The sequence below is a fragment of the Conger conger genome, chromosome 4 (assembly GCF_963514075.1).
Source record: "Conger conger chromosome 4, fConCon1.1, whole genome shotgun sequence".
NCBI lineage: Eukaryota > Metazoa > Chordata > Actinopteri > Anguilliformes > Congridae > Conger > Conger conger.
Window position 1 is genome coordinate 61378006 of NC_083763.1, and position 16696 is coordinate 61394701.

The 16696-nt window shown below is 40.7% G+C and overlaps 1 protein-coding gene across 2 annotated transcripts; it reads left to right on the forward strand.

Annotated features, from left to right (window-relative positions):
* The first annotated feature begins 1348 nt into the window (after window positions 1-1348).
* zc2hc1a (zinc finger, C2HC-type containing 1A) lies at window positions 1349-11917 on the forward strand. Of its 2 annotated transcripts, XM_061237270.1 has the most exons (10): window positions 1355-1828; window positions 2676-2752; window positions 3356-3472; window positions 3659-3688; window positions 8507-8648; window positions 8878-9026; window positions 9129-9237; window positions 9780-9885; window positions 10450-10560; window positions 10768-11917. In XM_061237270.1, exons 1-10 carry the CDS (start codon window positions 1813-1815, stop codon window positions 10898-10900), a joined length of 990 nt encoding a protein of 329 aa, XP_061093254.1. In that variant the 5' UTR covers window positions 1355-1812; the 3' UTR covers window positions 10901-11917. The 2 variants fall into 2 exon arrangements, with proteins under 2 accessions (XP_061093255.1, XP_061093254.1); XM_061237271.1 differs by lacking the exon at window positions 3659-3688 and having other exon boundaries at window positions 1349-1828.
* Window positions 11918-16696: the final 4779 nt, after the last annotated feature.

Consider the following 16696-nt stretch of genomic DNA (forward strand, 5'->3'; position numbering starts at 1 on the left):
CAATTGAAATAAAGATTCTGCCTGCATAATAAGTTCCCTCAGGCTAGTGCTAGCAACCAGTCTTTGGCCATTTCAGGCGGTTAAGAATGCAAACACCACAGGGAATTGAATGCTGCAGTATTATAGTTATCAAATAATTTCTGGTTCACTTATGGCACTCCTGGCCATTCTCCTCTGATGTCTCTCATTAACAAGGCATTTCTGTCTGCAGAACTGCTGCTCACTGGATTTTTTGCAAACTCTAAGACTAGTGTGCATGACAAACCCAGGAGATCAGCAGTTTCTGAGATACTCAAACCACCCAGTCTGTCACTAACAATCATTCCACGGTCAAAGTCACTTAGATCAAATCTTTTCCCCATTCTGATAGTTGATGTGAAAATTAACTGAAGCTCCTGACCCGTATCTACATGATTGTATGAATTGCACTACTGCCACACAATTGGCTGATTAGTTAATCGCATGAATAAATAGGTGTAATAAAGTAAAAATGTTCCTAATCAAGTGCAAATACCTGTTGGTGGTGCAGTGCAGTTCCTCCATTTGTTAAAATATAAATGAGTAATTTCAAGACTGTCTACTGTAATTTTATGGGTCACAATTGCATTACTGGTATATCATCGTTAGGCTTTGCTTCGCTCCGAGTTGGCAATGTGCACCGACTGCACTCCTATTAATTGCTGGAGGTAAATAATTCCCTGATGACAAAATCAGAAGTTGTCCAGCTAACTCGGTAGTCCTGCTTCAAGATACAGGCCCCTCCTGTTCATTGCGTTTATGAGCTCTGTGGATACACAGAATACAGAAGCTGTATCCACCTACTATTTAGTACAGACATAAACTACAAGCTACAGACATAACCTAAGGTAAAGTGCAGTGTAAAGCTTTTCCTTACTCTAGCAAGCTCATTGTTAAACGTTAAACAGCTCGTGTATTGCTTATGAAAGGTTTTTTTTTAAGGAAATGTTTCTATTAGTAATACTCGTGTCAACTCTTACTGAGAAAAACGTCTGGAAGTGGTGTGCGCTTGTGATAAAATATGTAAAGACAAACTCAAAAGAAAATTGAATTGTCTACGTTTATTTAGGCTCATAGGTATTGCTCAGGCGGCACGGATGGTGCAGTGGGTAGCAGTGGGTAGCACTGCCGCCTCACAGCAAGGAGGTCCTGGCTTCGAATCCCCGTCGGCCGGTGCGGAGTTTGCATGTTCTCCCCATGTCTGCGTGGGTTTCTTCCGGGTACTCCGGTTTCCTCCCACAGTCCAAAGACATGCAGGTTAGGCTGATTGGTGAGTCTAAATTGCCCATAGGTATGAGTGTGTGAGTGAATGGTGTGTGTGCCCTGCGATGGACTGCGACCTGTCCAGGGTGTATTCCTGCCTTTTGCCCAGTGTATGCTGGGATAGGCTCCAGCCCCCCTGCGACCCTGTTGAGGATAAGCGGGTTCAGATAATGGATGGATGGATGGATTGATGGTATTGCTCAGTTGCATGTCCATTTAAAAATGACGCTTTATTCAGCACTATTTTGTCTCCAAATAAATTCTCAGGTACATTTTCAAGGGTGGGGTCCAAATTAGTGTTAAAGCAACGAAACCTGTCGATGTAAACTATAGGTTCGCTACTGCATATACACGTGTGCTGAAAAGGAACAGCCGCATCCACGCCCATCTACTGTTAAAACCACAACACAATATTTCTCTAAGCAGTAGGAATAGCCAATGGAATTTCTGGATATTGGGTTGTGAGGCGGTGTCTGTGCGCAGTTGCTACAGCAGCATCAACTGTAGACAAGAGCCAAGGAAGGCAGAAAGATGGAGGCTTTTGTGGGTAAGCTAGCATGCTGTTTTCACTTAATTGTAAGCTGGTGATACCGTTCCCAGGCATATATTATTTACTAAAGGGCTATGGCTATATTTAGTATACAGTAAACGTAGAACGTATCGGAAAGGAAATAGTTTGGTAGCTAGCCAGATGTCTCAAGCTAGCTACCCAGATGGCTAACGCTAGCTAGCCCAGCAGAATGAGACGCCCTGTTCTCATTCCTGTCTTACCCTCTATTGTCATATGTGTCGAAAAGGTAGAAAAAAAGTGTCTTGATAGGGAGCAAGTCGTTTTATGAACAAAGCATGTTACATACATGGATAGCTACAATTGAATGCTTTTTATTTTTAGCCAGATAACAGCGAAATTCAGGAAATATACAAATATATGGCTATCGTCAGCTAGCAATAATAGCCTACCGCACTATTACCGTTAACTACTGTATGCCTGTTAAAACATTTTTATTTTTTAGTTTGTGCTTAATTCAGCCCCGTCCCCTTTTTGAAATGTCTATCCTATTAGGATGCATTGTTCAAACGGGAATTACTAACGTGAAGTTAACATTACTCCATTCAGAATCACTACTAATGGTTTTGTCGCGCAATGCACAACTTCGGTGAATCTAACGTTACAGACATGGAAATAAAATGTACAATTTTGTTATTACACATTGGATAAAGATTCAACGAAATGTTAGTAGGTTAGAATGAAACCTACATGCAGTATCCAGACTTTTAACTTGATGACTATTGTATTGAACGTATTGAATTACGTTCACCATCCAAGCCAATGTGTCCATTTAATATGGTGCAAGTTATTGTGTTTTTTGTATGTTGTGTACTAATACATGCAGATATGGAAGCCCCACCTCCAAGTGAGGATCTAATTGCTTGCAAAATATGCGGGAGAAGTTTTTACTCTGGTGTACTCGTAAGTATTATATGTTTTGCTATTAAGAGAACAGTGTCTGTATAACTACTGTAATCCACTGTGCGTAGTGCAAAAACTTTGAGCTGCTGTGTCTTTTATTGTGTATTTTGTTGTGTCACATTATTTGGTTAAAGATGATTTTTTTTTTCCCGCATTGAGTGATTTATTATATTGTACTTCAATAGACATGCAAACACTTTCACTTATCTACAGAAATGTTTCTGAATTAGTTTATGTGAGATGCAATGAACTGACAATAGAATGTCGGCTGATGCAGTATACAGTATATAAGGTGTTATATGTAATATTTAAAAAATTGGGATTCTGGGATTACAGTAAACTTTAATTTTTTAATTGTGTTTAATTGTAGCAGTGTTATTTGCATGCAATTTATTGCCAGTCTTGTTGTCAGTGGGAAGAAAATGATCTAACAGATGCGTAACACCCCCAAGTTGTTTGTAGGTATGGTAGAAGGAATTACTGTATCTCCAAACATTCAGCTGATTAATTACATAGCAACAGGACACATAGTCTGCTTAATATCTGTGGCTTATGTCAGTTTCTCAGCATGGTTGTTTGATGAATTTCAACTTCTATTTGCAGAAGAAGCATGTTCCCATTTGCCAGAAATCTGCTGCTAAAAGGAGGAGGGTTTTTGACTCCAGCAGACAGAGGGCAGAAGGAACGGACATCTCCACTGTGAAGCCGATAAAACCTAAGGTAACAAGCCAGACCTGATATTGTGCCTATTTTTCTTGTGCCTATTTTCTCATCGAAACACTGATAGAATTTCCTTCTGACCTGTCCAGCTGGCCAGTCAATATATCTTTATGCAAGTTGTGCTGCTCCCATTCTCTTTTCCAAATGAAATTTTATACACTGAAACCACCTCTAATTATATTGCAGTTACACAGTGCATCCTACAAGTCTGATAAAGTAAGTTGAATAAATTATTTGTATTTGTTTGTGAGTACTCTGGCAGAAGTCCTACTGTAATGTATGTGTCTTTGGTGTGGTCGAAAGAACTGCATATTCTTCTCTGATTGTGCTGTCCTCAGGGTTGGAACGGAACTATGTAAGCGGAAAGCATACTGCAACATATTTACTGCCAGACACAAGGACCATTCATGGCAGTGTGAAAAACGGGACACATTCAGTCCTGTCTGTAGCATTCATTAAGTGCAGAGCTGCTGTGTCTTTTATTGTGTATTTTGTTGTGTCACATTATTTGGTTAAAGATGATTTTTTTTTTCCCGCATTGAGTGATTTATTATATTGTACTTCAATAGACATGCAAACACTTTCACTTATCTACAGAAATGTTTCTGAATTAGTTTATGTGAGATGCAATGAACTGACAATAGAATGTCGGCTGATGCAGTATACAGTATATAAGGTGTTATATGTAATATTTAAAAAATTGGGATTCTGGGATTACAGTAAACTGTGTTTCGAGCCTATCAGTGTTTACTTTGACCCAGTGTTGTTGGTCATATATTGATCTGTGTTTCGAAGCAAACTGCAGGTTTAAATGTGTAGCTTTAAATGGGCTGACTACATGTAAGATCTGTGATGGGAATATTTGTGGAAATATTAATACATGAAACTGTACTTTCATGTTCCAGTTCAAGGTTGATGTGGCCTAATGGGACTCACAATGTCATTATGGGAGGATTGCGGCCTACCAGTACAGGCCAGGGGGGTTTGTATGGGAAGTAGTGGATCTAGACAATGGGGAATAGGCTGGATAAGGATTCCAAGTGGTAAAACAGGTATGGTTCAGTCAACGGGACCTTCAGGGACACCTTTACACTTTTGTTAGTGGCTTCAGCCATTCAAGCTAACGTCCTACTGCTATAAAACTGAGCGAAGGTACAGTACCTTTGTGAGAAACCTCACATCTATCCTCTGCTTCCAACATTGGCCATCTTAAAGGCATGCTATGCAGAAATCTTACCTTGGAAAAGGTATCTCAAAATGGATATAAAACCTAAAAATGGAACTGAGTGGGTGGGATTCAGGAGTGCTCTTTGTTTGTAAGCATAGGACCACAGCAAGGGTAAAATCCTGCATAGTATGCCTTTGGCTCTGCTGGGCTTGGCTCTTTTGTGCTAATCTTCTGAAGCTGATCTGTATCTCCTGGTAGTTGAACATGTAGGCCTACCGCTTAAATTTCAGCCATTCCAGTACATACTCAGCATATTCCAGGTAGTACCATCAGCAGACAGCCTACTATTGCTGTATTAGGAAGATTAGTAGACAGTAGCTTTAGAGAGATTGTAGCTGAAGCCACTCACATAAAAGTATGTACCATATGAAACCACTCTGGAGTATGAACAATCAAAAATTAAAGTTATAAAGCCACTGTTTTCAATTATATTAGATTGTATTATAGGTCGTATTTTCAGTCTTCCAATGAAATGCTATTGGATATAAATGAAAGGTGTGACAAGCCCAAGTTTTTTTGTTTAAGCTTGTGGAATGGGGTCCAGGTAAATTGTCTGTCTTTCAACAAAACATAGATATCACAATGTTACATTAGCCTTATATATGCCATAGACTGTAATGGCACTTATATAATGGCACTTATATAGTTGTATAGGTATTGTTGTTTTTTGTATTAACTGTCATATTGTTGTACTCTGTATGCTAGTTTGGAAGTTGATGTATTCTTCAAGGGTTCCGATTATATCTGTATGGTTACACTAGGACTCAGAACTGTACTGTCCTCTCAGATCCTCTTCGCACTTGTACTTGTGTTTGATCTGCATTTCGTTGTCGTCGCTCTGGATAAGAGCGTCTGCTAAATGCCATGTAATGTAAAAAAAAAGAAAAAAGAAAAAAAAAAGGGCTTTGTGGAAAAAGCAGTACAAACACATTTAGTGTGTGTTACATTTTAGTTTGGAAATGGTTTTAAAGCTTTACATTTTCAAGAATGGTGCTGGCCTTACAAACTGCATTCAATCTCCCATGTTAAAGGCAGGCATTTTTACAACAAACTGTTTTGGAACTCTCCTATGAACTCTCATGCTGGGAACTTGGCAATTTTGTAAATGCATTATAGTGAAGGGGGCACGGTTACATTCAATTCCAGTATATAAGCTGGACAGCATGGTCAGCCAACCTGTATTGCCAGGCTTGCTCTTCATATGTAAAACAACTGTAGCCATCTGTATTGTCTAGCAAATTGCTAATTTCTCTAACTGGAGTTTACAGAGGATGCAATACAGTATTACAAAGGATGGTCAGTGCCGTATGTAAATCAGGATGACACTGATGTTACTACTTCTGTCAATTGTTGTCAGTGTCAAAGGAATATTGCAGCACAATTTCAGTATCGCTGTAACCGCCCTACACGCACTAAATAAATAAATGATTTTCTTGGTTTCTCACTTATTACCCAGACTCAAAAAATGCACATAGGGCCAGCTTTACCAAAGGATTCATACAGCTCCATACAGCTATAAAGAGAATAAGGGTATTCCCTTATCTATTCAGTCTATTACTGCTGAAGAAAGTATGCAAAATCCTGGGACGGGGTATGATAAAACAGATAAATGCCTCTAATTTTGAGAAAAGCTCTTTGAAAAAAACAAGTGCTGAAATTGTTTTTCTGAGTAAAATATGTTATTGTGTGAACTGTTAACTGTTTTTATCTTCAGTTATAAAAAAGTGCATTATGTTGCTCTTGTACACTGTCAAAGCTGTTTCACTGAAGTCTTGTTTACTAACTTCATAGGGTTACAGTGAATGGAAGTAAGAGGTTCCTGCCAGATAAAATTAGTTTGCATGAAATGAATGACGCTTCTCATTGCCGCTTTTTTGAGCATGCTACATTCTGCCCAGTGGTCTCTATAGCACAGAAATATATCAAACCGTGGGGAAATGGACAGTTGCTACTTCAATGGGATGTCTTGCCATCCTGGTAATCTAATAAACTTTATTCATTTTGTTTCATTGGTTTCACTTAAATTAAATGCAACAAATGACATGACATGGTCAACTCCACTTGTGTTGTTACGAATATAGCCTAATGCTTTAATCTGCCCTGGTTTAAACCCCAAAGGTATTTACATGGATTCCGTTACTTCTGTAGTTTCAGAAGTAAATGCGTTACTTCCAGCAAGATTTTTGTTTATGTCGTATAACTGCATGCGTGGTGGAAGCAGGCGTACTGTGTCTCACCACTTTAAGCAGGCGCAGAATGCAGTACATCTACTGTATGTCTGCTAAAAAAAACTCCCATCGTTCTCATACCGTCCAGTTCCTGCTGAGTAAATTTTTTGTATGATGCTCTGGAAGCCAATAACATTTCACCAATATAATTTATTCTGAGCATAAAATCATATATTCATTGTGACTTCATACTACAAATATTTTGATCATGTAAGTTTTATTTCTGCAAATGATGACCAGTTTTCAGCTTGGCTTTTAGTAGCCAGGCAATTATTTGAGGTTACTGCCAAATTTTGAATTGCACTTACATTATGGTAACTTGAAATGATGGCTCCTCTGCATAGTTCATAATGATCAATCCAGTCTATTGACAGTGCATTATATTGCATCAAATAAGTTGTAGTTTGTACATCTGTTATTTGATGGGATGGTGTTAACCTTTCCACTTTGGGAATTGAGGAATAAAACAGTTTGTCAACATGTTTGTGACTCCATGAAAGCACTGTGTTTTTACATTGTGTAAACTTGTAAATTCCAACAGTCCGAACGACCAAAAAAGCGATCAAACTGACACAGAAAGCATGAAGATTTCAAACAGTGTGTCAAACATTGCGGCGGTGACCCGGTCTTGCAGGTTCTTCCTATACAACATACGGAGAATCCGCCCCTTTCTCACCCCCTACTCGACCCAGCTCCTGGTCCAAGCGATGGTTCTGTCCCGCCTGGACTACTGCAATTCCCTCTTGGCTGGCCTCCCAGCGTCTGCCATCAGACCCCTCCAACTCATCCAGAATGCAGCAGCTCGTCTGGTCTTCAACCTTCCCAAATACTCACACGTCACCCCCCTGCTTACTTCCCTCCACTGGCTGCCTGTCATGGCTCGCATCAAATTCAAAACATTGGTGCTAGCCTTCCAAGCAGTTAAAGGGTCTTCCCCAGCTTATCTGCAAAAAATCATCAGACCCTACACCCCTGCCAGACCTCTTCGTTCAGCCTCCACAGGCCGCTTGGCACCTCCCCCTCTCAGAACCTCCACCTCACGCTCACGACTACTGTCTGTTCTGGCTCCACGGTGGTGGAACGAACTCCCCGTTGAGGTCAGAACTATAGAATCCCTCCCCACCTTCAAGCGCAAGCTGAAGACACACCTCTTCAAACAGCACCTCTCCCCATCCCTCCCTACCTCCCTGTGAACCTTAATTGTTGTCTCTGTGACTTGTGTATCAGTATTTTAGTTGGCTAGGTAAGCAGTGTTTGGATAGTTAACTTTGGTGACTTTTGCTCTGTTTGTTTGTTTGTTCAAAAAAAAAAAAAAAAAAAAAAAAAAAAAAAAAATGGCCCTTGTCCTTATCTTTGTTGTACAGGTAGCAGTTGAAATTGTACTTACCTCTAGGGTCTTTCAGCGAACTTATCCCTGGTTATGGGTATGCACTTTGTTGTACGTCGCTCTGGATAAGAGCGTCTGCCAAATGCCAATAATGTAATGTAATGTAACTTGCTTGTGACTGAATTCTGATGAGTTCATGATTGCACTTTGTTTGAAGTTTTTACATTGTGTAAATGTGTGAATTCCAACAGCCCGAACCGCCTAAGAAGCAATCAAACTGGCGCAGAAAGCACGAAGACTTCATCGCCACCATCCGGGCTGCTAAGGGAATAACTCAAGTCATGAAAGATGGAGGTCCTCTTCCCCCACCCCCACCCCCATCTTATGACCCAGGTAACATGACGACACAAACATCACTATCTGTTCAACATTTCTAGTCACATATTAATAGGACATTTTTGTGATAAGCAAGTGTTCTTGTTTGGCAGTGTGACTCTAAGTACCTTCTCAAGTACCTTGCTCGGTTATGCAAAAGGTGGGTGGTGTACTGTATTGTAATGCTTTTGGAGGGTTGGAAGGCGATATTGAGTGTTCTGTTATCCTGTGTTGTGCTTCTGTTCAGATTACATCCAGTGTCCTTACTGTCAGAGGCGCTTCAGTGAAAACGCAGCAGACAGGCACATCAAGTTCTGTAAGGAGCAGGCAGCTCGCATCTCCAACAAGGGAAAGTTTTCAGGAGATACCAAAGGGAAGCCTCCGGTGAGGACCCAGGTAGGCCCGGCGCTTACAGAGATGAGTGCCGTAGTGGCTGTGGAGCACCCTTTGCCCCAGGGTGTCCTGAGTGTCTGTCAGCTTGTGTTCCTGTGTCAACAGTACAAGCCTCCCCCAGTGAAGAAGACCAGTTCCCCCGCAGTGTCCTCCGTGCCACCCTCCTCCTCCTCCCGCTTGCCACAGCGCTCCTTGTCCGGGCAGTCTGCTGCAGGTACAAGCTGCTGGAGCCAAGACTCAATCCGGCAAATCCCTCCACCATTTTGTTTCTACCAGTTTTTGTCTTGAGCAGCCATCAAAGAGAACCCTCAACCAGTTCTAAAACAAATGAATGGTTTCATTGGTTTTATTCAATTATTCTTGATTCTTTACTTTTAGGTAGTCTTTTACGTTTTGGAAAAGTAAATTCTGAGATGCAAGTTGATGTTATTTCATTTTTACTTTACAATAGTTATGTTTGCACTCATGCCTGGATTTCTGTGTTCTAGGGTCGTAAGAGTTTGGGGAGAAGTATGCACTGTTTCACTGACTCATGGACAGAGCGACTGGCTTGCATCTTAGTGCTTAGAAAAAACGTTCCGTATGATTTTGCCAATCTGCTTCCTGCAGGCGAACACTGCATGCTTTTGAGCATAAACAGAATAGACCCTGATGAGAAATCCTCTAAGTGAGGTAACTTTGGTGTGCTAAAATGGAAATCGCTATGTGAGAACGGCCAACAAAACCCCTTTTCTTCCCTCTTTTGCCTGTACGCAGGGGTTCCCTCCAGCAGAACGCCCTCGGCTGGGTCTGTGAAAGGCGTGTCCTCCGGGTGCTCACAGTCTCGCACCAACTCTGCTGGCCTTACCAGTCCTCCATCTGGGTGAGGCTCATGGTGCACTTCTCTTTATTGGAGGAGTGACTGACCGCTGGTGCATTCTGTGGCTATTATGCTTATCTGTCACAGATTTACTGGTGGCCATTGGTTACTTACTGAGAGAGGCTTATTTATCTATGCTATGGATAACTGATGCTTTATGTGAAATGTACCTAATCTAATGTTCTGTAGTGATTTGATGACCTTTGGTTTGTACTTACTGTACATGGCTTTGGATAAAAGTGTCTGCCGAGTGTTACACTGGTAGCGAGTTCTGCTAAACAGTCAGTCTATTGTAAATAATAATTTTCGACCCCATCAGTACAGCTGCTAGTTCTATGAGAAGTCGCCTTCACATGATTGAGGGTATAAATAGTCTATTGTTGTTGCAAGACACTAAACCCAGTGTTCATACTGTACATATTGCTCTGAATGTTATTTTGGGATATCTTTTCCCATTTACCTCAAAACCGGCAAATTAAGCATTATATTATTATTATTATTATTATTATTGTGACATATTTCATGCCTAATTGCTTTACTTATATTTCCCATGTGTTTTATGCCTAGATTAAATATGAAATCTGGAACAGGAACTTCTCCAGGATCTTTGAAGAATACATCATCTGGGGTTGGAATGAATAGAAAGAAAGTCTATGATGCAGATAGCTACAATTCTAGGTATTGGTTTTGCTAATTGCTTGTGACTTTTTATGCCAGCTTGAACTGATCCAATAATTCCATGCAAATGCTCATTGACCCACTATCTGATGCTTGGGCTGTACGTATGAGAACCTCCTGAGGAAATGTCTTGATTTGGCTCTGGGTGCCCGCTAGTGGTAGATTGTGGTGTAGATGGTGTTCCTGACTATGACTCTCTTTTGCAAGGAATCATGCCAAAAGTGGTGGTGAAGTGGATTCAGCTCAGCAGACCAAGTTCTGTCATGAATGTGGGACCAAGTATCCTGTGGACTGGGCCAAGTTCTGCTGTGAGTGTGGGGTGAGAAGGATGTGCATTTAAGTGTAGGACATCAGACTGATATACTGATTTTTATTACTGTTCTATTGCTACCATCCTCCCACATGATTGCTTATTGCTTACCCTTTCAAATAGAATGCCAGTTGCTTGATTATGACTTCCACCCACTTCATAAAAGTGTGTCCTTGATGTGCAATATGATTGACTACTATTTGAATATGGGATGTCTTTAAGAATTTCTTCCTAAATGTACAGCGGGTTTAAGACCAACACTCCCTGTGGGTCCACAGTTCCCTTGGAAATTAGGCTTTAATTAATGAAATGTGAAAGTCAATAAAATGCTATGAAATGGTCCCATTTCACTTTAATGTTCATATGTAAACAGTTTAATATGAGGACTTCCTCTAAGTTGTAGCTTATGTATCTTTCATTTAAAGGAAAATAGACAATACAATATCTACAATAGGGACCTACTTTAGTGTTTTAAATTTATTTTTTAACAAATGATACATTTACAATTTGTGAATAACAAAATTGAAATTACATTTATTTTGGCTGCTTTTTAATTTATTTATTTTGTTAAATGGTATAGAAATTAAATGTGTAATGTTTTTGTTTTTAATAATTAAATTTAACCGGTATTAGGAAAGAAATTGATTTTTCTTTACAGTGCATACAAGTATTTTATTTCACTGTTTTTTTTTTACAGTATGTTTCTGCGTGTGTACAATGATAGTTTCAAAATAATTTTCTAAGTTTGGAAAAGACTATAGCGACTAAGGCTAAGACTAAGGAGCATCGGCACCATATCATGCAAAGCAAATGCAAAATCAAATACTGTCATACTGTATATGCAGGAAACCTTAAGCAGTGTTGTCTGCCTAAAACAGGGGCTTTGGTGCTTTCACCTCCAATGAGCTTGCAATCTACAGTTCTTATCAGTTGATGTACTTTCAATTCACTGTATGAATACTGTCAATATAGCTGATGGATTAAAAACACAGAAATGTACCAAATGCTGTTGTAATCTTGAGTTTATAATAAATAACCAGACACAAATGAATTGGGTAGGTTTTTTTTTTTGCTCTTTTACCATACAAATACAGCGAGGTTTGTCTTTAGAATGTGTCGTATATTATGAGGAGAATACACAGCACTCCTGTTTGTTTTTTAACCTCAATCAGATGCGGTTGAAGATGGAGATGTGATGAAAGGGCCATGGTGCACAATTGAGACCCTAGCTAAATGGCAATATTCGGCCACCATACACACAGCTCCACACCATCTCTTAAGCTTTTTGAATGACCCAAATGCATTGTATGCACTGCTTTTTTTGTTGTCGATGAATTTATTATCATCATATGGGGCGACATGGCTCAGGCAGTAAGAACAGTTGTCTGGCAGTCGGAGGGTTGCCTGTTCGATCCCCCGCCCGGGCTGTGTCGAAATGTCCCTGAGGAAGACACCTAACCCCCAAATGCTCCTGACGAGCTGGTCGGCGCCGTCAATCGCCGTCGGTGTGTGAGTGTGTGTATGAATGGGTAAATGAGAAGCATCAATTGTTTTGTATGTGGCTTTCACATGCCATCCACAGGAGCCTGATGGACCAGCTTATGACATTCCAAGCCCAAACCGAACCCTCCCAATTGCACCTCGCCCTTCGGAGTTGAAGTACCGCTACTGGCACGGTTCGGAATTGGGTTCATCAGTGCACCACAGCACGGTGGCTTACCAGCCAAGCCACCCAGCAGCCCTTGCACTGCTATTTTGTGAAATGTTGCTTATCCCTGAATATTCCTATTCAGGAGACATGTAAGGACAGGCCCGTGGAAGTCAGCTCTCAGGTGCTTTCCAGGCTCCCTTAAATGATCTTGCTTGGATCTATGTTATTTGGTTAATAATAAAAATAAACTGCCAAGGTGCATTGCAGAGAAAGTTTAATAAATACAAGTACTATAAAATAACCATAAGTTTATTATGCACAACTTATAAAATCACTGAAAAGTAATCAGTGTTAACAGTATAAAACAAATCTAATTTAAAAACAATGCCAAAGTTCAGAAGTAAATACCGCGAATTACGTCAGAATAGCTTTATACAATTTAAAATCAACCCAGACCCTAGCCTTCACCAAAGCTAGAAAGGCACTACATCCAGACCCTCCCAGTTTTCTGTTTTATTTATTCTGCTTTTATATATTGCTAGCTTCACCTCTCTTTCTATAAAGTTGAGCAGTTGAAACTTCAATGCATTAGATTTCTAGTATCCGGCTCCAAAGATAAACGCTGTTTTTCACCATTTCTCATTAAAACTATTGAACAATAATTCTAAAACCTTAAATTGTATGTTGGACTCTGCATAGCAGTCTCATTTCACAAAAAGGAAAGTTAACAGAAACATGGATTTATAGCAGAAATAAAATGATTAACAGCAACAGCTCCATGCAATAGTCTCCACTGGAGGTCGCTTTTCTTTGAAGGGGGTTTGTACAAAACCCTCCACACTGGCTTTGTAGTACTCTTTACATTCAGGTTCTTTCTCCACAGAGTGTCTACCCTTCCATTTCATTTTTTCTTGTTTAAATCCAACACACATTGTACATTACCTTGTTGTTCACCATATAGAGATCTGAGTAGTCTATGTTCTCACATAAAAAATGGCTTGTTAATCTAGCTAAATCCAAATTTAAAAAGAGTTCTGGAAAAGGGTCATCCATGTCCGGAAACTATCCCATTGCAGTTGCATGGCAAGCTTCTCAACTGCAAGTTTGTCACGCCACCGTTTTAAAATGTCCCTTGTGTGACGCAAGGATCGGTCACCTAGCAGAGATGCCACTGCTTTTGCATTGTGTAGTCCAGATCCTGCTGCATCCACTATGCCGGAAAAGTACAGTTCCAGTAGAACACTCTGTGTGTGTGGTGCAATCCTGTATATTAAATTTGGCTCCGAAGATTAGAGGCTCTTCCAGCAGCCAGTAGACTGAGGCTGTTGACTCTAGTCTTTTCCATTGGAGATTTGTTTGCTTTTATTGGCAACGCTGCTTGATTACCACTATGCACTATGCTGTGGCGAGAAATGAGCAAACAAGCGCACGGCATTTCCCCAGAAGTATCCGGCTGGGGATGAGAGGGAGAGCGATTTCAGAACTGCTGCGGAAAACAGAGAAGAGAAAGTGTGCTTTTAAGAATTTGATCAAATCTCCTAACTCCGCAACTGCTGCTAGCTTTGTGGCAACTCAGGAGATATTATACAACGGATAGGTCCGGTCCATTGTCTCTATTGGTCAGTTTGCGTTCCAGCCGTGCCAATATCCACGATATACGCACGGCTAAATGGAATGTTCATCTTTTAAAATAACTCAGTGTTTGTAGATTACGGTTATCTATTTTGTAATCGAAATGAACGTAACTTAACGTTATCATCATCTTGCCTCTAGTACCCTACCAAAGTAAAGTAAAATAAAATTTCGGAATACCAGCAAGACAACCAAACCAATGATGACTCATAACGACACAGAATTATTTAAATTCCTGCAAGTAATCTGGCAGTGTCCACAACAAAAACAAATCACTTGTGTGTGTCAGTGTCGTCTGGTGTAACGTGAACTAGCAAGCTAGTTAACGTTAATGCAGTGGGGATACCTTATTGCAATTGCGTTGCTTAGCTAAGGTTAGTGCAGTGGGGATACATTATTCCTACTAACGTTAGCTAACGTTAGTACCGTTGCTTCGATAGTGGAGTGGTGGGGATACATTATTGCTAGCTAACATTCACAATACCATTGCTTAGAAACCAATAAACGAATACAAAAGAATCCTGCACCGATCCGTCAGGATAAACAGTAGTCCACACACAGACCTACAGTGGTGTGAAAAAGTGTTTGCCACCTTCCTGATTTCTTATTTTTTTGCATGTTTGTCACACTTAAATGTTTCAGATCAAACAAATTGAAATATTAGTCAAAGACAACACAAGTAAACACAAAATGCAGTTTTTAAATGAAGGTTTTTATTATTAAGGGAGAAAAAAAATCCAAACCCACATGGCCCTGTGATTGCCCCCTAAACCTAATGACTGGTTGGGCCACCCTTAGCAGCAACAACTGCAATCAAGCGTTTGCAATAACTTGCAATGAGTCTCTTACAGCGCTGTGGAGGAATTTTGGCCCACTCATCTTTGCAGAATTGTTGTAATTCAGCCACATTGGAGGGTTTTCGAGCATGAACCGCCTTTTTAAGGTCATGCCACAGCATCTCAATAGGATTCAGGTCAGGACTTTGACTAGGCCACTCCAAAGTCTTCATTTTGTTTTTCTTCAGCCATTCAGAGGTGGACTTGCTGGTGTGTTTTGGATCATTGTCCTGCTGCAGAACCCAAGTTCGTTTCAGCTTGATGTCACGAACAGATGGCCGGACATTCTCCTTCAGGATTTTTTGGTAGACAGCAGAATTCATAGTTCCATTTATCACAGCAAGTCTTCCAGGTTCTGAAGCAGCCAAACAGCCCCAGACCATCACACTACCACCACCATATTTTACTGTTGGTATGATGTTCTTTTTCTGAAATGCTGTGTTACTTTTACGCCAGATGTAATGGGACACACACCTTCCAAAAAGTTCAACTTTTGTCTCGTCAGACCACAGAGTATTTTCCCCAAAGTCTTGTGGAACATCAAGATGTTTTCTGGCAAAATTGAGACGAGCCTTAATGTTCTTTTTGCTCAGCAGTGGTTTTCGTCTTGGAACTCTGCCATGCAGGCCATTTTTGCCAGTCTCTTTCTTATGGTGGAGTCATGAACACTGACCTTAACTGAGGCAAGTGAGGCCTGCAGTTCTTTGGATGTTGTTGTGGGGTCTTTTGTGACCTCTTGGATGAGTCGTCGCTGCGCTCTTGGGGTAATTTTGGTCGGCCGGCCACTCCTAGGAAGGTTCACCACTGTTCCATATTTTCGCCATTTGTGGATAATGGCTCTCATTAGTCCCAAAGCTTTAGAAATGGCTTTATAACCTTTTCCAGACTGAGTCCCAAAGCTTTAGAAATGGCTTTATAACCTTTTCCAGACTGATAGATCTCAATTACTTTCTTTCTCATTTGTTCCTGAATTTCTTTAGATCTCGGCATGATGTCTAGCTTTTGAGGATCATTTGGTCTACTTCACTTTGTCAGGCAGGTCCTATTTAAGTGATTTCTTGATTGAGAACAGGTATGGCAGTAATCAGGCCTGGGTGTAGCTAGAGAAATTGAACTCAGGTTTGATAAACCACAGTTATGTTTTAACAGGGGGGGCAATCACTTTTTCACACAGGGCCATGTAGGTTTGGATTTGTTTTTCATTTAAAAACTGCATTTTGTGTTTACTTGTGTTGTCTTTGACTAATATTTAAATTTGTTTGATGATCTGAAACATTTAAGTGTGACAAACATGCAAAAAAATAAGAAATCAGGAAGGGGACAAACACTTTTTCACACCACTGTAGATCCACAAATTCATGGTTTATTAAACTGCAACAAAAATGTGCCTTTAACAAAGGGAACAGGGAATTCTTTCCATTGCAGTCCTACACCATTTACGTGGCTCAGTCACGGTCCGAACTGAGAGCTGTCTATCCCAGCATGCACCCTCTTAAGATCTCCCCACAAAACCCAGCCCCTCACCAGCTGACAAAGTTCCTGAAACGACCAGGGGGTCTCCTATGCCTGTGCGGTCGTGTGGGGGCCACAGGCGATTGGGGAACCGTCCGTGCGGGGGAGGGGTCCAGGGGGGACAGGAGGGGGCTGTGGGGAGAGCAAGCCTGGGGAGAGGCCTCAGTGGTGCGAGGGCCCGCAGGGCTCGTCGGG

Coding starts and splice junctions, on each gene's coding strand:
- zc2hc1a (XM_061237270.1), top strand. Junction 3,689..8,506: donor CATCCTACAAGTCTGATAAA/GTAAGTTGAATA, acceptor GAATTCCAACAG/CCCGAACCGCCTAAGAAGCA. Junction 9,238..9,779: donor GTCCGGGCAGTCTGCTGCAG/GTACAAGCTGCT, acceptor GCCTGTACGCAG/GGGTTCCCTCCAGCAGAACG.